The 26,980-nt window shown below is 49.2% G+C and overlaps 10 protein-coding genes and 1 non-coding gene across 11 annotated transcripts, besides 2 other annotated features; 6 read left to right on the forward strand and 5 right to left on the reverse strand.

Annotated features, from left to right (window-relative positions):
- Positions 1-908: 908 nt before the first annotated feature.
- NFIA_078910 (WD repeat PLAP family protein) lies at positions 909-3,023 on the forward strand (the record flags this gene model as incomplete). Its single annotated transcript, XM_001259847.1, has 2 exons — positions 909-1,101; positions 1,153-3,023. The coding sequence occupies 2 exons, from the start codon at positions 909-911 to the stop codon at positions 3,021-3,023; spliced, it is 2,064 nt and encodes a 687-aa protein (XP_001259848.1).
- Positions 3,024-3,325: 302 nt separating this feature from the next.
- On the reverse strand, positions 3,326-4,282 carry NFIA_078920 (NADHX epimerase; the record flags this gene model as incomplete). Its single annotated transcript, XM_001259848.1, has 5 exons — positions 3,326-3,757; positions 3,819-3,913; positions 3,975-4,040; positions 4,110-4,218; positions 4,271-4,282. 5 exons carry the CDS (start codon positions 4,280-4,282, stop codon positions 3,326-3,328), a joined length of 714 nt encoding a protein of 237 aa, XP_001259849.1.
- A 432-nt stretch (positions 4,283-4,714) lies between these two features.
- Positions 4,715-5,233, forward strand: NFIA_078930 (mitochondrial 37S ribosomal protein bS16m; the record flags this gene model as incomplete). The annotated part of the gene is made up of 3 exons (XM_001259849.1): positions 4,715-4,791; positions 4,936-5,131; positions 5,192-5,233. 3 exons carry the CDS (start codon positions 4,715-4,717, stop codon positions 5,231-5,233), a joined length of 315 nt encoding a protein of 104 aa, XP_001259850.1.
- Positions 5,234-8,697: 3,464 nt separating this feature from the next.
- NFIA_078940 (RNA-binding protein) lies at positions 8,698-10,548 on the forward strand (the record flags this gene model as incomplete). Its single annotated transcript, XM_001259850.1, has 1 exon — positions 8,698-10,548. One exon carries the CDS (start codon positions 8,698-8,700, stop codon positions 10,546-10,548), a length of 1,851 nt encoding a protein of 616 aa, XP_001259851.1.
- A 1,318-nt stretch (positions 10,549-11,866) lies between these two features.
- Positions 11,867-11,939, reverse strand: NFIA_078950. The gene has a single exon. It is a non-coding gene; the product is annotated as a tRNA-Val (tRNA).
- Positions 11,940-12,726: 787 nt separating this feature from the next.
- Positions 12,727-14,041, forward strand: NFIA_078960 (WD40 repeat domain-containing protein; the record flags this gene model as incomplete). The annotated part of the gene is made up of 6 exons (XM_001259851.1): positions 12,727-12,736; positions 12,792-12,905; positions 12,961-13,000; positions 13,057-13,152; positions 13,215-13,843; positions 13,905-14,041. The coding sequence occupies 6 exons, from the start codon at positions 12,727-12,729 to the stop codon at positions 14,039-14,041; spliced, it is 1,026 nt and encodes a 341-aa protein (XP_001259852.1).
- Positions 14,042-14,438: 397 nt separating this feature from the next.
- NFIA_078970 (putative RNA binding protein) lies at positions 14,439-16,049 on the reverse strand (the record flags this gene model as incomplete). The annotated part of the gene is made up of 6 exons (XM_001259852.1): positions 14,439-15,122; positions 15,191-15,393; positions 15,465-15,502; positions 15,566-15,597; positions 15,866-15,931; positions 16,011-16,049. The coding sequence occupies 6 exons, from the start codon at positions 16,047-16,049 to the stop codon at positions 14,439-14,441; spliced, it is 1,062 nt and encodes a 353-aa protein (XP_001259853.1).
- Positions 16,050-16,841: 792 nt separating this feature from the next.
- On the reverse strand, positions 16,842-19,089 carry NFIA_078980 (alpha-actinin, sarcomeric (f-actin cross linking protein); the record flags this gene model as incomplete). The annotated part of the gene is made up of 4 exons (XM_001259853.1): positions 16,842-17,048; positions 17,120-18,727; positions 18,799-18,865; positions 19,034-19,089. 4 exons carry the CDS (start codon positions 19,087-19,089, stop codon positions 16,842-16,844), a joined length of 1,938 nt encoding a protein of 645 aa, XP_001259854.1.
- Positions 19,090-21,141: 2,052 nt separating this feature from the next.
- Positions 21,142-22,081, forward strand: NFIA_078990 (aldo/keto reductase family protein; the record flags this gene model as incomplete). Its single annotated transcript, XM_001259854.1, has 2 exons — positions 21,142-21,657; positions 21,746-22,081. The coding sequence occupies 2 exons, from the start codon at positions 21,142-21,144 to the stop codon at positions 22,079-22,081; spliced, it is 852 nt and encodes a 283-aa protein (XP_001259855.1).
- A 69-nt stretch (positions 22,082-22,150) lies between these two features.
- Positions 22,151-23,833, reverse strand: NFIA_079000 (initiator tRNA phosphoribosyl transferase family protein; the record flags this gene model as incomplete). Its single annotated transcript, XM_001259855.1, has 4 exons — positions 22,151-22,305; positions 22,396-23,062; positions 23,132-23,331; positions 23,545-23,833. 4 exons carry the CDS (start codon positions 23,831-23,833, stop codon positions 22,151-22,153), a joined length of 1,311 nt encoding a protein of 436 aa, XP_001259856.1.
- Positions 23,834-24,739: 906 nt separating this feature from the next.
- Positions 24,740-24,768: a microsatellite.
- Positions 24,740-24,770: a microsatellite.
- An 841-nt stretch (positions 24,771-25,611) lies between these two features.
- NFIA_079010 (HAD family hydrolase) lies at positions 25,612-26,423 on the forward strand (the record flags this gene model as incomplete). Its single annotated transcript, XM_001259856.1, has 2 exons — positions 25,612-25,620; positions 25,698-26,423. 2 exons carry the CDS (start codon positions 25,612-25,614, stop codon positions 26,421-26,423), a joined length of 735 nt encoding a protein of 244 aa, XP_001259857.1.
- Between the last annotated feature and the right edge of the window lie 557 nt (positions 26,424-26,980).

Below are 26,980 nucleotides of genomic sequence, written 5' to 3' on the forward strand. Positions count from 1 at the left end.
TGATACTTATAGAGCTCTAAGTAGATGCACATGTATTTGACCTTCTCCATAAGTTCTGTTCACTCACAGGATCTACTCGATCTATGAAGAGGTACCGCGCCTCTACTCCGTACTATGGGTAAGTAGCATTCATTGACCAACGATAAATGCTCTGTTGGTAGTTGTAACCACCTAGACAAGCCTTAAGTGACTACTGTAGTGTATCTATCAACAATGAATCATGCTGAACTAAAGCTGTGTTGGTGAAGTCTTACCCCTGAATTAATAATAATTCTAGTATCTTCTTGTCACATGTACCTACTTCACCGCCCACATGATATGATGCATGCTGTTCTCCGCACCCGCTGCTGTTGTTGGTTACCATGAACTGGGCGTACTAACAGGAGGACTATCGATCCTACGATCTCCTTACCTCAGAAGAGAACCTTCTCATCAATTTCTTTCCTATCTTGATTGTTGTCTTCTTTCTACAGAGCTCTGCGGTAGCAGCCTTTATGTATGTCTGACTTCAAGATCTCCGCTTCTTTGGAGGGCCACGGCGATGATGTAAGAACGTCCCCGACAATGACTCCTGCCACTCTGGTCACCGCAAAGGGCAATCCCCATCTTTTTCAGCTGCTGACTCTTTCCTTGATTCTCAATTTCAGGTTCGCGCCGTGGCCTATCCGAATCCAAATGTAGTAATTTCTGCTTCTCGAGATGCCACCGTTCGGTTGTGGAAGCTGGTATCTACCCCGCCGCCTGTTTATGATTCCACCATATCCTCCCACGGCTCGGCCTTCATCAACGCTGTAGCATACTACCCACCAACATCCGAATTTCCTGAAGGTCTCGTACTCTCTGGCGGCCAGGATACGATAATAGAAGCAAGACAACCCGGAAAAACTCCTGACGACAATGCTGACGCAATGCTCCTGGGCCATGGTCACAACGTCTGTGCATTGGACGTGTGCCCAGAGGGAGGCTGGGTGGTAAGCGGTAGTTGGGACTCGACCGCGAGGCTGTGGAGAGTCGGTAAATGGGAATGTGATGTGGTCATGGAGGGTCACCAAGGCAGTGTCTGGGCAGTTCTGGCCTATGATAAAGACACTGTCATTACCGGTGCGTCTATCGCTTCCAGATAAAGATATAGTGTGCTCATACTTTGACCAGGCTGTGCCGACAAGATTATACGGATCTTCAATACATCAGGGGACCTTGTCAAGAGCATTAAAGATTCTCGTGACGTCGTTAGAGCTCTGTGTAAGCTTCCTGCTTCACATCCCTCAGGCGCACACTTCGCTTCCGCAAGCAATGACGGAATCATTCGACTGTTCACCTTACAGGGGCAGCTGGTTGCCGAGCTTCTTGGTCACGAGAGCTTCATATATTCTTTGGATGTCTTGCCGACAGGCGAGCTGGTCAGTTCCGGAGAAGATCGAACCGTAAGGGTATGGAATGGCACACAGTGTGTGCAGACAATTACCCATCCCGCAATCTCAGTGTGGGGCGTTGCTGCCTGTAGAGAGAATGGCGATATTGTTACGGGTGCCAGTGACCGTGTCACGCGGATCTTCAGCCGAAATGAAGAGCGAGTGGCCAGCCCGGAGGTGGTTCAACAGTTTGATAAAGCCGTCAAGGAATCCGCAATACCTGAACAGCAAGTCGGCAAGATCAACAAAGAGAAGCTTCCGGGCCCTGAATTTCTCAAACAGAAGTCCGGTACGAAGGAAGGTCAGGTGCAGATGATTCGTGAAGCAGATGGCAGCGTTACAGCCCACACGTGGTCCGCTGCTTCGCAAGGATGGATTGCTGTCGGTACGGTGGTTGATTCTGCTGCCAGCAGTGGGAGGAAGATCGAATATATGGGACAAGATTACGACTATGTCTTCGACGTGGATGTCGAGGATGGGAAGCCTCCCCTCAAGCTTCCATACAATATTTCGCAGAACCCATACGAAGCGGCCACGAAATTTATCCAAGATAACGAGCTGCCTATGAGTTACCTAGACCAAGTCGCGCAGTTCATTGTCCAGAACACACAGGGCGCAACCCTTGGACAATCTGTTCAAGAACCTGCGCCCACCGGCGCTGATCCCTGGGGCCAGGAGAGGCGTTATCGCCCTGGAGATGCCACAGCGACAGCGGTAGACCCTACGCCTACTTTACCTGAATCACGCCCTAAAGTCCTTCCGCAGAAGACATATCTCTCCATCAAGACAGCTAATCTTAGAATCATTGCCAAGAAACTACAGGAATTAAATGACCAGCTCGCATCCTCGGGGTCAAAAGACTTATCCCTCAGTCCTCCTGAGTTGGAGACTGTCGTTTCGCTGTGCAGTCAGCTGGAGTCTTCTGTTGCCCTAAAATCATCGCCCGTAGTGGACGCTGGGCTGGGGTCATTGTTTAGAGTTGCAACCACGTGGCCTGCCACCAGCAGACTGCCTGGCTTGGACCTGCTCCGCTTGCTCGCTGCTGCAACACCCCTGATTGCCACTGCAGACTACGGTGGAAAAGATCTTGTTTCTGGGATTCAGGCGAGTGGTATATTTGGTCCACCGTTGAATGTAAACAATGCGATGTTGTCTATCCGAATGCTGGCGAACCTTTTCGAGACCGACGCCGGTCGTCAATTGGCTGTGAATAGGTTCGACCAGATTGTGGCGGTCGTCAATTCTGCGTTGAGCAACTGCGGAGCAGCACCGAGCCGCAATCTCACCATAGCGGTGGCCACGCTTTACATTAACTTCTCGGTTTACTTTACCTCTGGAGGAAGAGAGTTGGCTCCAGAATCATCCGAGCGGGGTCTGGTGCTCGTTGGTGAACTGGTCAAGCTAATTGCAAGCGAGAAGGATTCGGAAGCAGTGTATCGTGCCCTTGTCGCCCTAGGAACTCTTATCAAGGCACTAGGCGAGGAAGTCAAGAGTGCTGCGAGGGAGATTTATGATGTGAAGGACATCCTGGAGAAGGTGTCAAGCTCAGGCAGCGGAAAAGAGCCTCGGGTCAAAGGTGTCATTAGCGAGATTAGAGAGGCAATGTCGTAGATTATGACAAACCACAGCACGGTTTGAAGGGTCTGCGGGGCGACATCGCGATTGGAAGCATTTTGTCTTGCGACTTCAGGACAGAGGACTGATTATTTATGAGGCTATGCAAACGCTACGCCAGCTCGAATCGACTGATAGAATTTTTGAATGGCATTCAATAAAGAGCGCGCATTTATATCATGCAAATTTCCATACACATTGTATATAAGGTCGTGCTCAATGAAGACACCGATGTAGGATTGATGGCCAGGGAGAAACCATATCTTCATTTCAATTCATAAGCAGCGCGGGCGCAGCCATTATAGCCGCCCTTCGGCATCAACACCAACTTCCACGATTTGGTCGATGCCGGGATAATCAGGACAATCCAATCCGTACTTCTCAACGATACTCTTGGTCAAGAAACGACCACCGACAAAGTGCCAGCCGCGGTAATATTTCACGCATGGCTTTGGGGCCGTGAGACTGATCAGCGCCTCGGGCATAAATTTGGATCCCGGACCCTCCTTGGGTGGACCACTCTGAATGTCCCAAGAACTGGGCGCATCGACGCTCAGCACAGGGACGGACGACGACTCGATCTGGGAGATGATAGATGGGAACGGGTCGCGGAGGGGACCCCCGAAGGAGAACCCGAAGATGGCGTCGACGAGGAAGTCAGCGGACTTGAGAGCCTCGGTGAAGTCTGGAACGAAAGGGACGGATAGGTTGTGTAGCTGGGTTTTGAGGCGCTGTTGGTCGCTAGATGATCAGTGTTGGTCTGCTGGGAGGTGGTTCCCGGGGTGGGCTTGCCTGGTAGAGCTCATTCTTCCCTTCTTTGGGATAGTAGACTGAGGGTGTATAGCCGTACTGTGCCAGATGGCGCGCGGCTACTAGGCCATCGCCGCCTTTTGAAGCGAGTCAGCATCTGCCGTTGAGCTCTTGGTTGTGGACGGGATGGAAGCGTACCGTTGTTCCCTGGGCCACAGACGAGGAGGATATTCTTGCCGGCGCTAGGGGGATGAAGACGGTAGACTATCGCAGGTGTGTTAGCCTCTGGTTATTTTTATTTTGGTTGTAATGCTCCATGGCGTGAACACATGCCTGCCTGCGAAACGGACAGCCCCGCGAGTTCCATCAATTGGTCCAAGGACCATCCACCCATCTCCATCAAGTCCTTATCGAGGGAGGCAGCATCTTTGGCTGAGATAGCCTGGTATATTAGATGAGCTAGGGAGCATAGTTTGGAGTTAAATGCTACCTACCTTCAACGACATCCTGGCGGTCCTACTGTACTTTCGAACTGCTATGGGGAGATATCGTTTTCTGAAAACAGAGCGGAACATACAATGCGAGAGATTAAGTCAATTTGTAATCAGTTATGATAGCTAGAAGCTCAGATTAGAAGAGAGGAGGTACAAGAGGGAAATGTATATCTGTCTATGGTGTGGTATAGTAAGATAGACATACCACCGCTAGAGAAGTACACGTTCATATACTCCGTAGAGAGATACATGCCTGTCAGTCGCATTGCATCATCGCGATGTTTTGTTCTCCACCATCGGCACTAGTCCTTTCTCAGTAAGTCCCGGAATAACACATCCTCCGTAGATCAATCTGAACTTCCGCGGGAGTGCATCAAATAAAGTGCAGTGCTTGATTCAGCGTTGCTTGCCGGTTACGAAGGTCAACGATTCAGTATAGTGAAAATGGTCGTCAGAATACGTCTTTCTCGCTTCGGCAACAAGCACCAGCCATTTTACAACATCGTTGTTGCACAGGCTCGGTATGTCTCTTTCCTTTTGGTGCTTCCTTCTTTTCCCTTTTGAACTGTTCCGCTGCCTGTCATCGACATCTAGATTGAGATTGATGGACACTTGCCAACCCAGTGACCGTTAAGAAAAGTGCTAATTATCTGTTCCGACTGAAGGTCGGCTCGAGACTCGAAACCCCTTGAAGTCATTGGCACCTACAATCCTATCCCGCAGCGGCCTACGAATCTATCCGAAGAGGAAGCTCGGCGCGCAAAGCCATTCAAAGAGGTCTCTCTTGATCGCTCACGGGCAAAGTACTGGCTTGGTGTTGGTGCACAGCCCAGCGAGGGTGTATGGCGGTTATTGAACTTGGTACGTGGTGGGCAAGCTTAAGAAAATCGGAGCTCTTTGCTGACTGGACAACGATGTTAGGCTGGTCTTGTTCAACCCAAGTCTAATGCTCAAAAAGAATGAGCAGACTTTTCGTGTTTTATTAGGCTTGAGAGCTCAATCCGTTGAGACGGCTCTGTTTAGATTGAGAATACTTCGACTCGTCTGGTTGGGATAGCGATTTACTCTCTTTCTGGCATTCAAAACGGCGTTTACGAGAATTGTCATTTTCTGGAATATACTTGGGTTGAAACCATTCTTTGTACATTATGCGGATTGAGACGTGGCTTCGGTTAATATGCGACGAATAAAACGATCGGTTGATGCAATGTTTGGGGTTAGGGTACCTTCAATGGTGCCTGAGGTTTGAGTTACTCCCGCTAGACGGTGATCTCAGCCACGAGGCCTAGGTAGTCTGTGAGTGATCTTGCTATCACCGTCAGAATGTCAAAATGTCCAAATGGTCCTTTCCAAGCCTACTACGCTTCCGCCCCTAGGGCTGCCCCTCTCAGACACAAACCTCTTTTTGAAAGAGGTTCACCTATTTCATGCCTCATTCTTTGTTGATGTCAACATTGCCCTCATTTCTCGACGCGACTAAGAAAAGCCAAGCACTGTGCTATCGCTTCCTCGCCGGACGCCAAGGAAGTCGTACGTCAAATGAGTGGTGTCCTGAACATTCAAGAGGCTGACAAGAATGTGTCACGCTTTGAATTGAGGGGACGGACAGTCTGTCGGCAGGCCAGAGCCGGTTGTTGTTGTTATTGTTGTCATCGATGACAGGTATATCCCTGTCGCTGAAGCTTTTGATGGAACATCGAAGTATAGTTGAATAATCGAAAGTCTTGATCCAATGCCTTCAAGCGTCCAGATTGCACGCGAGCCAGGGAACACTGTCAAATTCCCCCAGGAATTCCCCTTCTCCTTACAGCCATTCCCTATGAGAGAGATAGCCACACTCCTAGAGAGACGAGGACACGCCGTGTAAGTAGCGACATAGGGCCAATATGATGATTGGTGGTTGCAAAGGACTAGACTGGATGATCAACATCAGAGTTTGGGCTTTCCATGAGTCCAGGGCAAGCCACATTCGCCATGAATGCCTTTGTGGACAAAACCATCAAGAGCCCAGCGGGGTCCAGGGGTAATGCTTGGAGTGGACATCTACATAATCTGCGGAGTCGTAGTTGATAAGAGTTCATGATGAGTCTATGTTGTCAGTTGTTTCCATGTCTGCTGTTTCATTATCATGCACATGGTATGAATTTTCTGAGCTCCGACCCTATTTGGGAGGCGGGAGACGATGGATATGAGACCATTCCATGGATGCCTGACCGAGGATATCCAGAGTCATCAAAAGACGACAACAGCTTTCCTACCTTGGTAAGGTGATCCTGTGTAGAGCGATCAGGTTATGAAGTCGTTCCATCACTGTCCGTCATAGTTCATGCGAGTAATAACAAACTCTGATAGATACCGTGGGTGTTCCTATAGAGATGGCTTGGATACAACCAGAGTCGAGTGTTCTTGTCCTTCAAATGACACGTTTCAGGTACTTCGTCATTGGTTTTGGACAAGGAGGGAGAGGGACAGTACGGAGTAGTTACCTCATCTCAACAAAATGAAGCAACAGGCAGAGTCGATAAATTGATAATTCAAAGGGTTCCACCTTTATGCACGACCTCTGCAACTAACGGGACACGCACTGCCCCTGCGGCCTCCCCTGGACTAGGACGGACCCTAAGTAAGCCTATCTTACGGGGTAGATACTACTAGTTCCTAGTTGTACGCATCCGGACCGTTCGCTGTGGATTAGCTAAGCCACCCAACCATTATCGCTGTTCTCGGTATGTCCCTCATTACTCTGATATTCCACGGAGTTTATCAGAACTTAGTTGTAGTATGAATATCCTCTCTGTCATTTTTCTGCTTTTCGTACTCCCGTGCTCGTCAGTCAGTCCAGACTCTCAGGCTCAAACTGACGACCGACGCTCATGGGCCCTGGATAGCGCGTCGTGTCAATTTAACTTGCTGGGTCGCGCTTCGACTGAGTTGGGTCTAGCCGAGTCACCTACACCATCCGCGGTTCCTGACTGGCTCATGCACTCTGGATGAATTATGGATGCAATCAGAGAACCCCTCAATGTCATTCGTTCCTTTCATCATCAGACCCGATCCACCCTAATCCGAAGGTAGGTACGGAGTACTATGTAGACTTGATACGGAGTACTGACTCAGACTGTAAGGCAGGGTAGTTTTCGAGCTTCGACTCTCTTAGTCTCTTTGACTCCTGGGACGGAACCAGACTCGATCCGTGGGCCACACGATGTACCGCCTACTAAGACTGAGCGACAGTCTACCTAGTAGTACTTAGGTAGGTATCTTTTCAACGAATCTCGCAGCAAAGTCTACCGGAGCTACTCAAGAGAATCCTAGAGAGATTCATGCGTTGTGCTAAGTAGAACTACTATTGGTAGTACGCTGTAGTTGTCTCTCAGCACCAGTTCCGGACTTCAACTACCTTAGACACTCTAGGTACTCGAAATCGTTCATCCCAATTAATGTGATAATTCCATTATTATTCATCCTTCAAGGCGCTCTTTTTCTTTTCTTTTTCCTTTTCTCTGTTTTCGCACATTTAGATTAATTACTATCACCACAACCATCATCATCTTCTTCTGCTGTCATTCGCGTGTCCCTTGGATCATTCTTCGGTCGCCATTCATCTTATCTGGGTCAGTACCAGCCGGGTAGACTAGACTATGCCATAGGTAATAATCCTCCTCCGCCTCCTTCCTCCTTTTACACAACCCCCTCAAAAGTTCCAAACTTTCCCTTCCACACCTACCTACCGTCGTACCTCACCAAAGCCAGTTCCACTCTCTCTGTACTTGGTACTGCCCGTACAATTACTGTATCGAACCACCGCCTTTCCCCCTCGACGCACCCCCCCCCAAACGTCTCTCATCTATCTGCTCTCTCCGTACTGCACTGCACACTACTATTCCACCTTTACTCTTCCGTTCTCGTCTTCTCGTCCGATCTACCTCACCCATCCATCTTCCCTCCTTTCCTCTTCCTTCGCCTCATCGCCACCAGACACCACCTCATTCTTCTTGTACTTTTTCTCGATTACTCATTCCTCTCTTAGTTAATCGATCCTTGTCAATTTTATCACGTATCGATCTCTTGTGCGACTCATTCTCATACAACTTCCCTCGGTCCCCCCATCTTCATAATTGCCTCCTTCGCCGCCAAGCTGCCACAGACCTAATCGCGCTCCTTTCGAAGACTCGGTCGCGTTTCTTGATGAGGACATAAAGAAACCACATCGTCGTGCATCCATTTATTCTTCATATTTTGGCGCGTCATCCTCGTCGGACTGAACCATTTTGACACTCTTGCATCGTATCGCAATATTCTTGCTCGCTCCGGCAGACATACCTTCCCTCCTTTTCTAGACACCCCGCGACTGTTTTCATCATCAACTCTGCGAATACATTGTTATCATCGCACACCTGTATTGTGACATTACTGGTCCTCGAGGCATGAGTGCCGGTTCGAGTCAGTCTACTCGTACGAGTCCAGGTTCTTACAGTACCACTCAGCGCACGCCTTCCGTCTCGTCGGGCGCGTCGCCTCCTCAGCAGTCGCTTTCTTCCTCCCAGCCGCCTTCGACGGCCCAGAATGCGATGTCGACCGACGTGTATTCTCCCACTGCCTCGCAACCATCGAACCCTCTAGGCGGCTCGTTTTCTTATCCTTTCTCTCCGCTCGGTCCCTCCTTGCCTTTCGATAGTGTCGCGCCTGGCAACATGCGTTTAACTGATTCCGATCGGTCGGCCCAGACCCTGAACGGCTTCGCCCGACCCGCAAGTGGGAATACTGGCGGCGCAATTGTGATGCGAAAGTTGCCTCGAAACACGAGTCGCGAAGCGCTGCGCAGTATGTTGCTTTTTGCGAAAGATTTCGTGGACGCGGATTTCTTTCCTGTTGAACTCCCGGAGGATCACGGATACCTGACCGCCATCGCACGCTTCAATACGATGGCTGCAGCTGAAGAAGCCTGCGCTCTACTGGATGGCAAGCCAAACTCGCAGAATGATGCCAACATGATCGTTGAGCTCTACCATGGACCGGTTCCGTCGGCGTTGAACCCACCGAGGCGCAATACGATTGATCACACCGCGACTCGAAATATGTTGGGTAACGGCCACCTCTCGCGGTCTTCTCGTTTTAACGGCACATTCCAAAGCCTTGAAAAGCTGGCAGCGCCAAATTCGTCCCTGCAGTCGAACGGCGACACACTGACCTCGAACTCAGAGTCAGGCTCTCGTCTTCAAAGCATATTTTCTCCCCAGTCCCCGATCGGCAATGGCGTTCATGACCTTCCGCGCGTTAGTGGTAAGTCAATGATCGACCAGGATCCGGACGAAGATACGGGTGAGCTACTCAAGGATCCCGTTGGCTACGCCGAGAACGGTCATTCTTCTTCGGTCACCCTTCCTCGACGTTCGACGAATCCTCAGTATCCCACCAACCGATTCGGCAGCCTCTCTCTGTCCACCAACATGACCTCCCCGCCTCTGCACAATTATGCGCCTGGCGGCTCAGGGCGCATGGGGGTCCCGACGCCTTCCTCCGCCTTTCCTCAGGCAATCAACGGTAACACTATGATGGGAGGTCATGGATACCCTTATGGTAGTCAGCATACTCCTCGTCATAGTCTTCCCGCGGCGAATCCGAACGACTTGAACCCTCCCTGCAATACCCTCTATGTGGGTAACCTTCCTCCGGACACCTCCGAAGAGGAGTTGAAGGCTCTCTTCTCCAAACAACGCGGATACAAGCGCCTGTGCTTCCGGAACAAGCAAAACGGTCCCATGTGTTTCGTTGAATTCGACGAAGTGGCCATGGCTAGTAAAGCGCTCAATGAGCTTTATGGATACAAGCTCTCCAACAGTAACAAGACCGGGATTCGCTTGAGTTTCTCCAAGAACCCATTGGGTGTCCGCTCCGGTCAGCCGGGCAGCATGAACGCGTCCAATCACCTTTCTGCGCAAGGCTCGATCCCTGGTGGCAGCAGTCTCGGCGGCATTCACAGTCATATGTTCTCGACGGTAAGCGGTCCACCGCCTGGGCTTGCTGCGCCGCCGGGACTGGCGATGCCCATGGCTTTGAGAAACAATGGGGCCATGCACCCGCCAGGGAATCCCCACGCACCTATGCCCACCAACGGGTCCTTCAACTCAAACTCTGGCTTGGGGATTAGAGGAAACAACATGAATTCGTTGATGTCCCCGACTCCACCCCTCACGGGGGGTGTTGGCGGCACTTCTACCGGATCAAACGTGGGAGGCTTCAATTCTTTCTATCCTGACTACATGATGGGTCGGTAGACGGGTCCCGTTTTCTTCTCTGGAATTAATGTCCGACATGTTTGATGACAATTGAGGGTTTTCAAGTCTGGCGCATTGGGAGTCCTGGATTTTCATGAGCTAGATCAGCATTCGGAGGGCTCCCCTTTACCTCCTGGGAGTAAGGACTACGGTATTCTGGCCTTGACTGCTTGCTTTTTACATCTCCCGTCCGGTTTTTCGTTCTTGTTTTTCATAGCATGGTACTGTGGGCGCTTTTCTAATGTCTTTCCCTTGGTGAGGCTGTACTCTTCTTCGGCTCTATGCTGTTTGTGTATTCAGATCCCGGCAAAGCTTTCGGGAATTCGCATTTGCTCAGGTTCACCTGATTTTGTTAGTCGAGTTATTTCACATACCCAGCCTCTTTTTGTTTCTGGTCTTCATCGCAATCTCTTCTCCTTGGACTTTCTTTTCTGCCCCTTACTTGTAATTGTGCTCCAGTTTTCGCGATACCTCTTTTCTCGGCCCCACCATGGGAGACAAACAGTGTTCAACTCAAGTGGCCTTATTGTAGTGGGCTTGTCCTGCGTTCATGATTCCCTCTTGCATCGGTTCTTCTTACGGCCATTCTTTTACCTTCGTGAGGACTGCCACTTCCTCGTCTCGCGCGGGTGGAGCCTCTTATTTTTGACTCTTTTCTTCTTGCCCTGGTGGTCATGCTACCCTTCTTTGCTCGGATATACGGTTGACTTGCAACTCGCCTCGATTTTAAAAATGGATGAAGGAAAGCCTGAGAAATGGAAAAACAAAAAAAGAAAGAAAGAATCAAAACGGAAAGGTGGCATTCGAACGAGGAATTTCCGACTGCGTTGCTCGCCAGTCTGCGGCAAAGGAGTCGTCTGATTTGCAAGACCATTATGGCTGGCTCCCGCAAGGATATATGGGCAAAAGATGAACCATTCGTGAGGCGTTGGCTTTACACGGTTATACATCCATCAAGATACACTTCTGGATTCTTTTATCTGTTCCTCAAGCTCTTTGGGGAGGCGTGATCGGTACTTATTATTGTCGTTGGCCCCTAGTTTGTAGCGGATTGCTCTATCGTGGCTATGATCAATTGCATGTTGCTTTATTGCCATGGGGTCACCTTTAAATGTCTTTGCTTCTCAAGCGATGTTGGCTACACCAAGGCATGTCGAGGAACAGTGTACTGTGTCTGCTAACATGCACTGGCGGTGTTCGATCTTGCTTTCTGGCGGATTGCTTTCTTACTTACTTGCTATGCTAAATGGAAAATTGTAGATGATAACTTTCATACTATGTCCTGTTCCATTGTGTATCAAAAACATACAAAAAACAATGACCAGTGCCGGGTTCGAACCGGCGACCTTTTCGGTGTAAACGAAACGCGATGACCACTACGCTAACTGGCCAATTGTTGAATTAACCGCCTCATTTTGCCTTTGTAAAACAAGTGAGACGAACGAGTCCATTGATGGACCATACAATGGCTAGGACAAAACCGTGGAGAACTTGACCTATTGCTTGCTATCACCGACTAGAGTTATCCGCGTGCTCATAAATTCTATAGAATACTAGATCAGGATTGAGGACACATCAGCAGGAATATTTGTCCAAGCTCAGAAGTAGAAGTATACACGTCACGTGCCGGTCATCTTCACTGCTTTCAGTCTAGCGTGAGCAATCGGAGATTTTGAACGAAACTCCGACAATTTGGAGTATCAACGAACGGAGCTATCAGAACAGGTAGGCTTACTTGCTTGACTCAGTATCCTCGAGACTCCTGTCTTGCTTCTCTTTGGAGTCGGAGTCTTTCCTTTGTTTGCTTCCGTTAACTGGTCTGATCAAGTACTAATCTACTTCTGTTTACCGTTGGGATTACTGCTGGACAACCTTTCATAACCTTTCTTTCTCTTCCGATTGCCTCATCACGATTACCCCGCCAATCTATATTGATGATTTGATGAAATTGACGAATCTTTCCTGTATCATTACCTATATTGATCCTTGACGTCTCTCTGAAGACTTCTATGACCTGTCAATTCATATTTTGATCGTTGATAGGCAGTTTCAAGCCGATGTCCAAGCACTGATCAACCACAATCTTCACGGCCGACCAAGCTTGAAAGCAAAAAACCAATCAACCACTAGGCGAACAAACACGGATCCGGTATATACTGGCCCATTTAGACCTTTAATATGGCGGCAGGTAAGCTTTCTCAATTCAGAGAGCTTTTCTTCACCTATGTGTTGACGATAAATAGATATCCCTAAAGTTGTGCCCTTGACCTGCCATGGACACTCTCGTCCAGTGCCTCATCTGAACTTCTCCTCCCTCGTAGAGGACGATCAGTACTATCTAATTTCTGCTTGCAAAGGTAACCGTTTCCGCTGCAATGTCTGCCTCGCGACTAAGCTAAATTTCTCTGATAGACAATAACCCGATGCTCCGGGATGGCATTACTGGTGACTGGTAGGTGGTTATCGCCTCTATCGTTACCAATTGCTTGACTAAGGCTTACAACTCAGGATTGGCACTTTCCTTGGCCACAAGGGAGCTGTATGGCAAGCTCGTCTTTCGACGGACGCGAACATTGCAGCAACTGCGGCTGCAGATTTCTCCGCGTATGTTTTAAGATTCCTCGTACCGCAGCAACATCGACGGGACTGCTAATACTAATCCCCAGGAAGGTGTGGGATACTCATACTGGTGAATGCTTGCACACCCTCCAGCATTCACACATCTGTCGGGCGGTGGCATTCCCGATCCAATCGTCCCCTCAGGTTCTAGCCACTGGAGGCTTCGAGAAAAAGCTACGTATTTTTGATCTGACACGCAGCGGTGGTAGTAACAGTTCCTCACCAACGTCCCCGTCGGCCGGGGAGAACGGCAATGGGGCTAGTGCAATCACAAGCTATGAGATTGGGCCTGGCGTGCACGGAGGCACAATCAAGTCCATCGTCTGGAATCAAGACTACAACATCCTCACGACAGCCGCAGAGGATCGGAAGATCCGCTGGTGGGATCTTCGTTCTCGCCATCCTGTCGTCGAGTATGCTGTCGAAGGCACGATAGGTAGCTGCGAGCTCAACACCCTCGCCACTCGACCCAATGACCCCGGTATCCTAACCGTCGCGGCCGGAAAGAGTGTCTACCTCTTCGATGGTGTCACCCCCGGGCGGCTTCTGAAGAAGATGGACTTTCGATACGAGGTCGCCAGCGCCGCTGTGAACAATGATACCGGCCGATTGGTCACCGGCAGTGCTGACGATACCTGGGCTCGGGTGTACAGTCTACGCACCGAAGAAGAGCTCGGTACGTGCATAGGAAACTTCCTATTTCTAAAACGTATGGCCATGCTAACCTGCTATCTTAGAGGTCCAAAAGGGTCACCACGGCCCAATCTGGTCAGTCAGTTTCTCTCCCGACGGTAAGCTGTACGGCACAGGAAGTGAAGATGGAACAATCAAGCTCTGGAAGGCATGCAGGGAGCCCTATGGGCTGTGGCGGTAGATATACAGGTTTCTGCGCCTATGGAAAAGTTTCCCAGCCTACGGTGACCCTTACTCCCATGAGACGAGGTCAGTGTTCAATACCGACTATCCATCAACTCATCTGGGTCTCGCGACTCCTATGCTCGCCGCATGTCCAGTTTATAATCAGCATATAACCGGGGCCGTTCGAACACCTACCTTTGCAATGCAGATGCTGAGTCGCCTATCGAGATAATGTAACAGTACTGCATGATAAATGCGAAATCAATTGTCTCATATTACACGCCCAGTGTCAAGGAAAACTGCGCACAAGAAGATGTTCCAATCTGGTTTGAGTTGAGAAATACATAAGAGCAAGAAAATGGAATACAGTGCCAAAAACACCCTTTATATTCCACCGTAATGCAGGTAATGTCCTACTCAATCATATCAACGTCATCATCACCAGCCGCAGCGGACGTAGCTGGGGCAATCTGCTGAGGCTCATCCTGTACGACCTCTTTGTCGGCAGCGCCAGCACCCGCATTTGCGCCTCCCCAGTAATCATCCATCTCTTGATCAAGCTCTTCCTGCGTCTTCTTAGGTCTGGCGTTAGGGTTCCGGCGACCCTCGCCTCGATTTCTATCATCTCGCCGCTCCCCCTGCCGTCGGCCATTGGTGCTTCGTCGGACTGGCGATCGCTGACCTGGCACGTACCGGTCAATGTGCTCGGGGGCAGGCTTCGAGACGTCGCTACGGCGATGGCCTGCGCCTCCACCAGGGCGACGGCCCCGGCGACGACGTGCTCCGCCATCGGCATCACCATTCTCACTTCCGGGGCTTAAGCTTCGGGCGTCGCGAGGCCGCTCGATGCGATCAAAAAGACTTCCCTTGGGCCGTTCGACATTGTCAAATGGGTTGCGGTCCCGTTTTCCAGGGCCAGAGGCGACTAGTGTCAAACGGATAGGCTGTCCTTTGGCATTTGCGCCATCGAATTCTGCAATCGCCGTTCTCGCATCGTTCGCACGGTTGTACGTAACATAAGCAACACCTTCGGAGCGTCCAGCCCGATCATAGACGAGAGATAGATTTGAGACAGGTCCGATCCGAGTAAACAGATCCTAAAACGAGAACTCATCAGCTAACTGATCGAGCACGACGTGTCATATGCTCTTTGATCGGCACTTACCTCCAGATCGCTCTCCGTAATGTCGTAGTGAAGGTTCTCAACGCGAATCTTTGCTCCGGCGGGTGCGCTGCTGCAGGAGTTAGCCGCCACACCCACAAAGTGCTTCAGCAGTAAATCCAAGCCAGACATACCGATCGGGCGATGGGGAGTAACGGTCACCGCGTGGACGTCGGGAACCACGAGCAGGGCGTGCTGAAAGAAACCTGTGTTAAAACAAAAGAGCGGAATGAAAATCCTCCGTGACAATCGCCACGAAGCCAGGTTTAAAACGCACTGTCTCTGTCGTCGTCATATCTGTCGTGGACCCAATCACTGTAAATGCGACCCTATCAGCAAACACGGACTGAAATTTGTGATTTGTGCGGGGTCAATTACAGATCCAAGTCGACTCGTTCTTCTCTGTAGGACTGTTGTGACGCAAAAAGAGAGACAAGGTCAGCTGGAAATCAAAATATGCAGTCTGGAAACGGCTCCATCAATCTGCGGCTTCTTTCGCGTGCCTTGAGGCCGTGTAAGACAGGACGACAAGACCAACGACATCTGTACTGATCATGTTGCGATAGGGAGGTTCGAAAGGAGAAGAGGAGGGAGGACCTAGAAGCTCGAAAACTAGGAGGTTAGCACAGCTGACCTGGGAGAGCGATAGTTTGTTTGTCAGACGATATATGGACGGACCTTTTTCACGCCATCACGGCGACGACCTTGACCTTGAGGAGGACGGCGACCTCTGTTCTGTTTCTGCTATACAATTTTTCATGTTAGTAAACAAGTGAAGCTTCTTCAGTGAGTGCAAGCTGAAAAAGAGTACTTGAGGCCTTACAGGGCGCTCGGCAATGATCTCATCGAGACTACGGTCCATCTTGGACACGGAGGAAGATCAGGCTATGAAAAGCTGGACAATAGAGGTTGGATAAGATGCTGGAAGCAATAGGTGAAAGATGTTTGTAAATTGGTTCTGAGGAGAGATTATTGGTTGTTGCATCAGAAGGTTGAGCTGCGACTGAGACCAGAAATAAGCCTAGGTCATGTGATTCTGAGGACAATACTCAATGCGCAAAGTTGAGATTTCCACAGCATGGATGAGATCAACCAATAACCCAAGTCAAGGGTGAATCGAGGGATTGTAAGCCTCAAAGAGTCAAGAGCAGAAACGGAAAAACAACACGATCATGATATTTGAGGTTCGGAGCAAACTCATTACGCTGATCCTACTTCTGTGGGAGCGCTGCTTTCGAAGATGTTTCAGTCGACGTACACCAGATGCTATTTTACGAAACTTACACTTGATCCAAGCTGGTTGAACGTCAGAAGAGAGAGTACTTAGCAGAAGTATTTCTACTCATCAATAACTTTACTTTGACTTGAATGGTGGTATACATGGCAAGAATCGCGCACCAGCTCAAACAAGAACGTGAAAACGCAGGATGCACGACGACGGATAATAATGATCATGCAAGGCAAGAAGTTAGAAACAAACGAAAAATCAATGCTTCAAGTCCTGTATGCATGGTTGAGACTGTCGCTCATCGGAAGACCAAGACCCCTTTTCGCTCCGCCAAACTCCAGTAACAACCCACGAGGAAAAACCAAGTAAAAGGGATTGAAGGCAAAAGTAAAGGCAATCTGAAACGGAAATCGCTATGCATCCAATTTAGTGGTCGCCGTTGACAGAGGAGCTATCTTTGTTCTTGTTGTTATGCTCCATCATCTTTTCCATGAAGCTAATATAGTCATACTTGGGAAGGTCTCGATCTTCTAGAAGATCTGGACCTTGATGTAGCGGCATTGTTTGAACAAGGTGCTCAATGACTTCATCCGGAATGAGCGAGTGGCGGAGGTCGAGTTCTGTGACATAAGGCTGCAAATTGATCAGTTAGCAACGATTCTTAGCAACTGCTGCGAAACCCCTCAGGTTGTGGAGGTACATACCTTGCCGTCCGCAACTTCGCGGAAGCTTTGGAAGACCTGCTCCGCAGTATGCTGATCTTCCGTCACGCTGACCATGAAGTGGATGAACTGCTCGAAGCTGACGCCAGCATTCTGCGCTAGCCTGGCCGGCCCGCAAGTTTCGACGTAGACCTGGTGCATTTCTTCCTCGTCGTATACAAGTCCAAGACTGGCGAGCGCCGCAGAGAACTCGAGCTCATGGAGTGTATTCGATGAATCACGGTCAAAGTGTCTAAAGACAGATTCGAACTCTTCCAATTGGATCGGAGTCAGGTTGGTCATATTGCGGGCAACTAGCTGGTTCTCGAGGAACGCGAGCTTCTTGGAGATACTTGATTTGACTAAGCTCAGCTCGTAAGAAAGTTCATCTAGCGTATATGTTGTGAAGTCGTTTTCCTCAATATTCGCTTCGACGCACTGTTCGTCAAGTTCCGCAATGGTCTCTAAGAAAGCGTCGAGTGGAGGAAGATTGTCATTGAGTCTCTTGACATGCTCTAATTGGTCCTCTACATCGCCGTCAAGACCAGAAATAGCAAGGGACAAGGTCTTCAGTGTGAGTGCAAAGTCATTAGCCTTGTCCGCGAAGGATCGGCGTAGAGCGTTCTTGATGTCCCGAATGGTCTCGTTGATGAGCTGGCTCCGCTCATGCTCATCACGAGTCAATAGCTCCCATTCCTGGTCACAGACTTCGAGGCGTAGCTCTTCCGGCGGATCGTACGGACGAAGCCGATAGGTGCTGAGTTTGGTCTTGATATTACCCAGTAGAGCAGCAAGGTCTGATTTCTCGGCGACCCATCGTCGTTTCTCATTTCTCTTGTATAAGGAGAACTGGCGAGCTTGTTCCTTAGCATCTTTGTAAGTTCCCTCGAACGATGCATTCTTCCATGCCTCGCGCTGGGCTCTAATTAGACGCAAGAGTTCTTTCATCCTCCGTTCGTATGAGTTCTGCATCTCCCAGGCACCGTGCATATTGTTGATGAATTTCTCAACTCGCCGACCCGCATTTTCCACCCTTTCCAGCTGGGAGAAGGCATGGAACCAGTAGGCGATATAAGTCATCAGCGACCGTTCATCGGGTTTTGCAACGTCACAGACGTCATCCACATCGAGCAAGTCAGGAATACCGATTTCATTTGTCGCAATATCGAACGCTAGCTTCATGTTCCCCCGGTGATCATTCTTGTCCAGGGCGTCGAAATCGATCAGATCTGGTCGGTGGATATCGAGGAGAGCACAGAAAGCAAGACCGTCATTCCAGCTGGTCGAGAAGTCGCGGACTTCTACACCCTCGTAGCAAGCGGTCTTTCTCTGACACCAAAGCAGAAGACCCTCCTTAGCAGTCATGCCCTCCGCGTTGATGTCGCTGATAGTGAATCTCAGGATGAGTGTCCATATCAAACCCAGGATAATCTTCCGATTGCCATCAACAATATCCTCCGCTCCGATATTCGTCATCTGGATCCGCCTCCCTCTGATGAAGTCGAGACTCTTGTTGACATTCTCGAATTTTTGCACGCGAAGCTTGGGCTTGGAAGCATAACGGCCGAGGGATTCTCCGCCGAGGATTTCGAGGAGGTGGATGAGGATAACCTAGGAGAGTTGACCGATCAATGTCTGGATTCTCAGGCTAATCGACTATCCGGAGGTAGGAGGAAACTCACGCCATCGGAGAGGTCGGTCACAAGGTCATCGATCAAGATGCCTCGAACCTTGATCTTATCATTAAGCCTACGGGGACAGGAAAGTGTCAGCCAGGGCAAGTACGACGCCGAAATAGAGCGTGGGAAAGTTGACAGATTGCGATCACGAAGAAACTATACAGCGAACGAGGGGCACCACCGACTCTCAAACAATAACAAATGACCAGTGAGGGGGTAATCGGAGGAATATACCAACCATTTAGTAAAAGTTTTCTGCTGTACATTAACCCAGGACTTTTCAACCGTCAACATGATGAGTGATAGAAAGAATCGAGTACATCCAGGGCCGTCGGTTCTATGAGAGGTTTTTTTTTTCTTTGTCCTTCCTTGAGCCTGTCAGTGTCAAGAACAGACGATAATGAATCGAAAATAGATTGGGGAAGTACCTAAAGGTACCTAACCTGTAGGAGGGATACCCGCTCCCCGATAAACTAGCCTGGGATGGAAAGGGCAAGATCTTCACGACAGACCGATTTGAAGGTGGCTGGATTCGGCATCGATGGAGATCAGAACAGCCTAGATAGAAGCTTTGACTGAGATGAGAACCTGTGAGACACAATTGGATAGTCAGTAATCAGCATAATAGAAGACTAAAGACCGCCCTCAGTTCTCCAGAGGCTCGTGTCTGCAACCCCCTTGACTGCAACCCGGAGGATTATGTATCCCAGATACTTGACTGTCAACAAACCCATCCCCTCGGGCCCCACAGCAACCACCATGGTTGAAGATTTCCAAGGTTCCTGACTGTTATGGGTTCTGTCAAAATAAAGCAGGTAATGTGTAGGGGTCTGAACTACTAAACCGCGCATCCAAGCTACTCAAAAATCTTAATCTGAGCATTCTGGAGGGCTTAATTAATAAAGAATATCCTTATGCAGTAGAGGAATATTTTGAAGATGGCTAAATAATTTATATGAATTTTTAGGCGGTTAATATGGTTGACAGGCTCTTTGGGCCAGGTCAGTTACCTCTCAGATCCCTGCTTGTTACCTCCTATTAATGATTAGCATATGTAGAGATTTAACTAGGTGCTAAATGGTGAACAGTCTCAATCATATTTTATATCAAGTAGTATAGTGGTTCATTCTATATCATTGTGATAGACCACATAATACTGTATTATTCTGGAGATAGTCTTTAAGCAAGATAGTCTCATTCAAATCTTCTATTTAGATCATCATATTAGCCTCTTGTTTATACAGTGTTTCCTGTGAGTATACTATGACTCTTTACACAAACTGTGCTGATAGAAGAGAGTATTGAATATCAATATTCAGGAACTGTGAATTAACTCGTCCACAACGCATTTATATGGCGTCTTTGTGTCCTTTCTACTTCCTTTCCTTGTTCTCCTTCTCACTCACCCATTGCTATCCCCCTCCTCTAGTATCCTCTCTTGAGTCTCCCTATAGTTTCTCGAGATTCCCTAATTTGTTTCTCTCATTACATCATTGATTGATATTGAACAGATCATTTTACATTTCACCTCTTTCATAGGTGAGCTATATGATATATAGAAAACTCTGACATCAATATTCGCTTACATGTTGCGAAAGGCTCAGAAGGTGTGCTCTTTACACGGGAGACACTGATACCTCTCATCCTCGTCCCAGCCAACATGACCCTGGATATGGCAGCATGCTTGTTTTCACATATCTACTCGGTCCTCATCGGCCCTGACGAGACCTCATCTAAGTACTATCTGGATAGAATGGAGACAGGACATCTGGAGCATTGCAGCGCGTGAGCTTACTCTTTACAGGGAATGACCCAAACATTGAGGCCACATTCCTCAACCATGTGGTCGTCTTGATTGATGCGGTTACAAAGGTTCGCATAGATCCAAGTATATGACAACCAGGGTGGAATCTGGACACCCGATCTACATTCTCGAGTACCTTTCGAGCCCAAGGGGTATCAGGGATTAGGGTACCTTCCGGAGGACAAAGTTTCATATCCCGAGGTGAAGTGTACTTTAGACAGAAAGACGAGGATGCAGTCACGCTAGGGAGAAATAATATATATCTGCAAGCAGAAGTGCCTAGTTCAACCGGCAATAATAAATAATGGGTAATCACCTGAGAAGCCTAGGAAATGATATCATTTGCACCAAGACCGACGGCGGGGCGAGTTGGAGGGGCTGGACACCAACCATCAGCGCCTACCAAATCTTCCTCTCCCCGCTCCATGTCCATGCCATCGAGTCACTCTTCTGGCCAACTTATAAGCTTCAGAAACTGAATATATTCGAGCGCAGTTCCTCCATCACCATCATCAATTGACTCCTGTCGAGACACAAACACAATGTCTTCGAAACTCGCCATCACGGACTTACTGCCTCTCCCCAATTCCGACGTCAAGATCCCCCGCCTTGGGTTCGGTGTCTACCGCTCTCCCACCGGCCAATGTGTCCAGTCATCACTGAAAGCCCTTGAAGCGGGATACCGTCACATTGATACTGCCCAGTTTTACGGCAACGAGAAGGAGGTCGGGGAAGCTCTCCGCAAGTGCGGCATCCCTCGCAGCGACATCTTCGTTACTACGAAAATCCTGAGCCCAGCCGGGTCCCCCGAAGCTACGTATCAGAAGCTACTAGAAAGCATCGAGAAGATTGGCGGTCAGGATGGATACGTGGATTTGTTCCTCATTCATAGCTCAAGCTCCGGTTCGGCCGGTCGGAAAGAGCTCTGGCAGGCCTTGGAGAGGCTTCTGGAGGAAGGCAAGACGAGGAGCATCGGTGTGAGCAACTTTGGGGTGAAGCACATCGAGGAGATGAAGGAATATGCCAAGGTCTGGCCGCCGCACGTAAACCAGATTGAGGTAAGCTCTATGGTCGAGAAGCTCTTTCAAGTAGATTCAGATTCGTATGGCCAGCACCTGATGTATACTGACCTTATGCGCCCTTTAGCTTCATCCCTGGTGCCAACAGCGAGTCATTGATGCATATTGCAAGAGGAACGGCATTGTCGTTGAAGCATATTCCCCGCTCGTGCGAAACTATAAAGCCAACGACCCAACGCTAGTCGACGTGGCCAAGAAGTACGAAAGGACGACGCCACAGATTTTGATACGCTACGCGCTGCAGAAAGGATGGGTTCCGTTGCCCAAGAGTGACACGCCTGAGCGGATTGTGGCTAATGCCAACGTATTCGATTTTGAAATTGGTGAGGAGGATATGGCGGTATTGAATGCTCTCGATCAAGGAAGCGCTGGAGCTATTGTGGAGGCCGTCGAAAACGAGTAAATAGAATGATTCTGTATGATATGTAGCGTTCCACGCCCGGATTTAATGATAAGATGCAATCTGTTCGTCTTAATAATCCGGTCGTTCCATCAGAAATGCATTGACCGATTGAAGTGTAGGGCGCGACGGGTTCACATCATGTTTTGATGACACGATCCAGGCAAGACGTTGTCGTATGTATTGCTTGTCTATTGATCGCCTCGCTGGGGATGCTGTGAACGATCCTAAGAACCGTTAGAAAAAGGAAAGGATGAGAAAACGAGGTGGTGAAAGAAGATAGGGAAGGCAAGTGGGAGTACGGAGGGATGGCATACCATCATCATTATAGAATAGACATATGATAGCAAGCAGAGCACCAGCGGAGAGATCTTTACCAGTTTCACAGGTAACTAGGAGTGATCGTGAAGGATCGGTGGCGAGCTGAGAACTGACAAAAGCTCGAACCTTATCGAGCTCTTGTCTCAAGTCGCGGCTTCCCAGTTTTGACGACCTACATCCAAGGTTGAGGCGCTTTGGGTCTCCTTCTGAGGCCTCGGGTCTGCCATTGCAATCAATTACGAGGTTATAGAGACCACTGTCGTTGATACTGGCGTTCGTTTGACTGATATAAAGGTTCCGAGTAGGCGCAACCAATGTGGCTTGTTCAGCAGTATCCTGACCTTGATGCTCTTTCACCAGTTCTTCGACCAGTTCGGGCAAATCCTCCTCGGGCGTCTTCAGGAGAATCGCTTTGTGGGCCCAGAAGACTGGCGGAGTCAACCCCTGGGCCCAGCCCTCGCTGTCATCCCCTGCGCCTTGAATGTAGCCACCTTCCGAAATTTCTGCTCCGTGAACACGTTTGGACGCAGAGCAGAGAACGAAAAGGTTGTAGTCGGGTCCTTTGCGCAGATCGGTAGGATAAAAATAAGACCGATTGGCCCATGCCACCCGAATAGGCTTTCCAAGTTGCTGCCTGAGATCATCCAGATCCAGTTTGAGATCCTGGACCTTCAGTCAGTCTAAAGCTGCTGGGCTTAAAAGAGTATAGTGATGGTAGACGGAAAAGAATACCTTGAGCGATTTCACGAAACCATCAATCCGGCGTTCAATCTGCGATTCCTCCGAGGCGCCTAGATAATTCGGCGGAAGCTGGACTGCATGATATGCAGCATCGGATGGGAAAAGTGCTCGATTCATGACGGCGCACCATATTGGAACAGTCTTAGACAAGGCATCGGGCATCACTGCGCCTGGTAAGACCAGGCTGCGCACTGAACAGGAAATTCAGAAGCAAACTTACATTTACCCCGACGTGTTGAATCCACAATAATACATCTGCAGTGATTATTGGCAGTTTAGTCAACACCAGCCCAAGCATCAGCGGGGGCGATAACAATGATAGCTAATGCTCACTCACCCCCCATGTTGCCGAGCAAGTGGTAATATTTGTAGATTCAGTCTACGGAAACTAAAATCCCACTGACCGGTATGGCCGTCCGTGCTCTTGAAATAGGCGCTACCAGCTTTGATGTCCGGCGAAATGTACCAACTCCCGCATCTTTCGTTGGCGACTAGAGGCAAGCCGTAGTGCTCGGCAACCTCTGCAACGAAGGCAGCATCGGATTCAATTGAACGAAGCCGGTTGGAAATAGACAGCGCTGATCGACGCAGCGACGACAAAGTCTGAGAAATTGATTGTGCTGCGGAGGGGAAATGAAGCGATGAGACGGACACAGGAAATTGGTCGGAACGACCTCCCGTGTTCTCTGACATTGACTCTATTTCCGGGAAGCGAAATGCAGACAGAAACTTACAGGGATGAAACAGAGCGTAGGGTTTTGATAAATGGCAAGGAGCGCCAATAATGATGTCCCCAGGATAATACTTCAGAATATAACAAGAAAAGCTGAGATATGTGCCGCATGAGAGGTACATCCCACATCAATTTGTGGGTTAGAAGAGGACGGGCCTAACCAGACTGATTGGATGGTTAAGTTTGCTGTGCAGGAATGAGCCAATTAGCATCGAAGGAATTCTCGCCGGGTCAAGAGGCTAATCCTTTTTGCCCGACTGCTTGAGTGGCTTGTTCTATATAAACCACACCAGAACAATGATAATACCTACCTACCTACCTTGAGTATTAACGTATCTTGGGTACCTTAGGCTTACCTACTATTCTGTAGCTTAGGGGGCCAAGTACCTATGTGGTGAGCAGGACCGTGTCGTTGAACGTTCAAAGTCGAAGGACTGCGGGGCGTGCAAGTTACAATAATGACAGGCATGGGAAGGCCCGAGTTATTTCAACATGGCCAAACCAAACAAAGTAAAGCGTAACAGAAGACCAACATAATCAGCTTATTCGTGGATGAGCTTTCCATAGGTATAACCGGCCACACTCTCTTGAACTTCATCTCCCAGTGGGGTGCAGTGCTTGGGTCTTTGACCCTGGGATATCTTGACCGATTTGAGCCCCTCGCATGAATCATGTATATTGTGAGGCACCCCAGTTATGCGCCTGCAGATAGAAGCACTCTTAATAGTAAAATCCCGAACTTAGTCTTTCCCATCCTTTTCCCAATTGAGTCCATACTAGAAACTTTTTTGGTGATAAGAAATGGTACAATATTGAATATCAGACCCCATCGCGGAACTGTCAGAAAGCCATCGAAAAGGACATAAAAAAATAAAAATAAAAATAAAAAAAAAAAAAAGAGAGGGAAACAATGGGTGTGGAAAGCCCCACTATGGCAAGCCACGAAAGTCTGAATAGCCTCAGGCGATATATCTGAGGCAACTCGGACTCGATCTATTCGATTTGGCTCAGTGGCTTTCCTTGCCTTTCCATCCACAGGAATCATTAAATTAAATCAAGTTAAGTAGAGGGGAACGAAGAAACTGAGCGTTACTGAAACGAGAATGGCAGCGGGTGCTTGCTTCCATAGGCTTAGCAGACCGCCTCTAGCGTCTGACCCAGTGAGCAAAGCCCACGATGGCCCCCGTCCTTCGGCGCGATTAGGGCCGGCCTCCATATTATTATTATTATTATTCAACACGTTCACTCGCAGCAGCCGAAGTAACGTCATGGTATGACCTCAGGTCTCAGGAACCCCACCAGTCCCGCTCCTGCCCGTATAGTATCATAGTGGAAATTCGAGCTCTGATAGGTGAATACTTTGGAAACAGATACGGGTTTCTGTTGATTTCGTCCCCTTTGGAATCGCCGGTGGATTGAATGGGGGTCACTCCCTTCCTAGCTTAGTATTCACTGTCCTTCGAAAGCTCTTTCCAAAACTACTTAAACATTGCGGGCAGCCCGTTGATGTTTGCCACTTGCGTCCTACTTTATCCCGGTCCAATCCACTCCAACGATTCGTTCCCTTCCCACTTAACCCAGACAGCTCCCATTTGACTTTCTTTACGGCTACTTTACCCACTTCATCTCACTTCATCTCTCCTCAAGCAGACTTCCTGCAAAACCTCAACTCTCCATACATCTTGACACAATTCCCCACAACTTCTAGAACACAGAGACTCTTAGCTCAGCTGTCACCATGCCTAAGGTTAGTCATCTGTTGTTCTCTACTTTGCATGAAATCATGGATCTACAGAGTTGCTGACCACGATACCATTGCTGCAGATCACGGGAATCTTCTTCGACTGTGACAACACGCTTGTCCTGTCGGAAGAGCTGGCCTTCGAAGCATGCGCCGATCTTGCTAACGAGATTCTTGCGAAGCGCAACATCCCTGATCGCTACACCGGCGGGCAGCTGATTCAGGACTTCGTTGGTCAGAACTTCCGCGGGATGATGATTTCTCTTCAAGCCAAGTACAAGTTCGAGATGTCCAAGGAAGAGCTTGAGGAGTATGTGATAAAGGAAGAGGATGAGGTCATCGGCAAGCTCAACGAAAAGGCACAGCCTTGCGTTGGTGCCAACGAGCAGCTGAAGGAGATCTTCGAGTCCAAGAAGTATGACCTTGCTGTCGTCTCCTCCTCCGCCCTGCGCCGTGTCAAAGCCTCCATCAAGAAGGTTGGACAGGACAAATACTTCGATGACAACCTCATCTTCAGCGCTGCTAGCTCCCTTCCCAAGCCCACTTCCAAGCCTGATCCTGCTATCTACCTACATGCCCTTGAGGTGTGCAAGAAGAAGCCCGAAGAAGTGGTTGCCATTGAGGACAGCAAGTCTGGTGCTTTGAGTGCCATCCGCGCCGGTATCCCTGTCATTGGTTACGTCGGCAGCTACCCTGGTGATGACAAGAAGCTTGAGATGTCCCAGCGTCTGGAAGAACTCGGTGCTAAGGTGATCATGAAGGACTGGAGCGAGTTCAAAAAGTGCCTTGGGGAGATCGAAAAACTCTAAAACGACTTTAGATGTTCTTCATCCAACTCGATTCCTTTTTCCCCACACGAAGTTATGACAGCAAACGCCTGGTCGTTAGGGAGCCACTGGATTGGGTTCCTTTCTTTCGCCTTTTCATTTTATGAGAAGCTTTCTTGCTCGAAGCGGCGGTCAGGACCCCCCACTTGCAAGACTGCATCTCTCCTTTCGATTGGACTCGGGCGTATGGGCATAGCTCTTCCGCCATGGGTCTGACCTTTACACTTTATTTCGAATACCCCAAATTCTGACTCGGCCGACACTCGTGCATCGGACTCGACATTCAAGCATAGATGGGTTTTCAGTGACACAAAGAGATGCCTTTCGGTTTATCTAGTCTGTATTTGCACAATAGAGGCCTAAAGTCGATTATCTGAGTCTTTCAAACTCTCTGCTCTTTTGGAGTCGAATATGGGCTCTGCTGATGGCTCATGTTGTAGATTGTAGTCCTACTGCACCGACGAGCCCTCGTCTACGCTTCCGTCCGAGGGGCGGAGCCGCTGTAGATGGCATTTACTAGCGAGAGCCAGTCGCTAATC

The sequence above is a fragment of the Aspergillus fischeri genome, genomic scaffold, assembly GCF_000149645.3.
Source record: "Aspergillus fischeri NRRL 181 1099437636264 genomic scaffold, whole genome shotgun sequence".
Lineage (NCBI taxonomy): Eukaryota > Fungi > Ascomycota > Eurotiomycetes > Eurotiales > Aspergillaceae > Aspergillus > Aspergillus fischeri.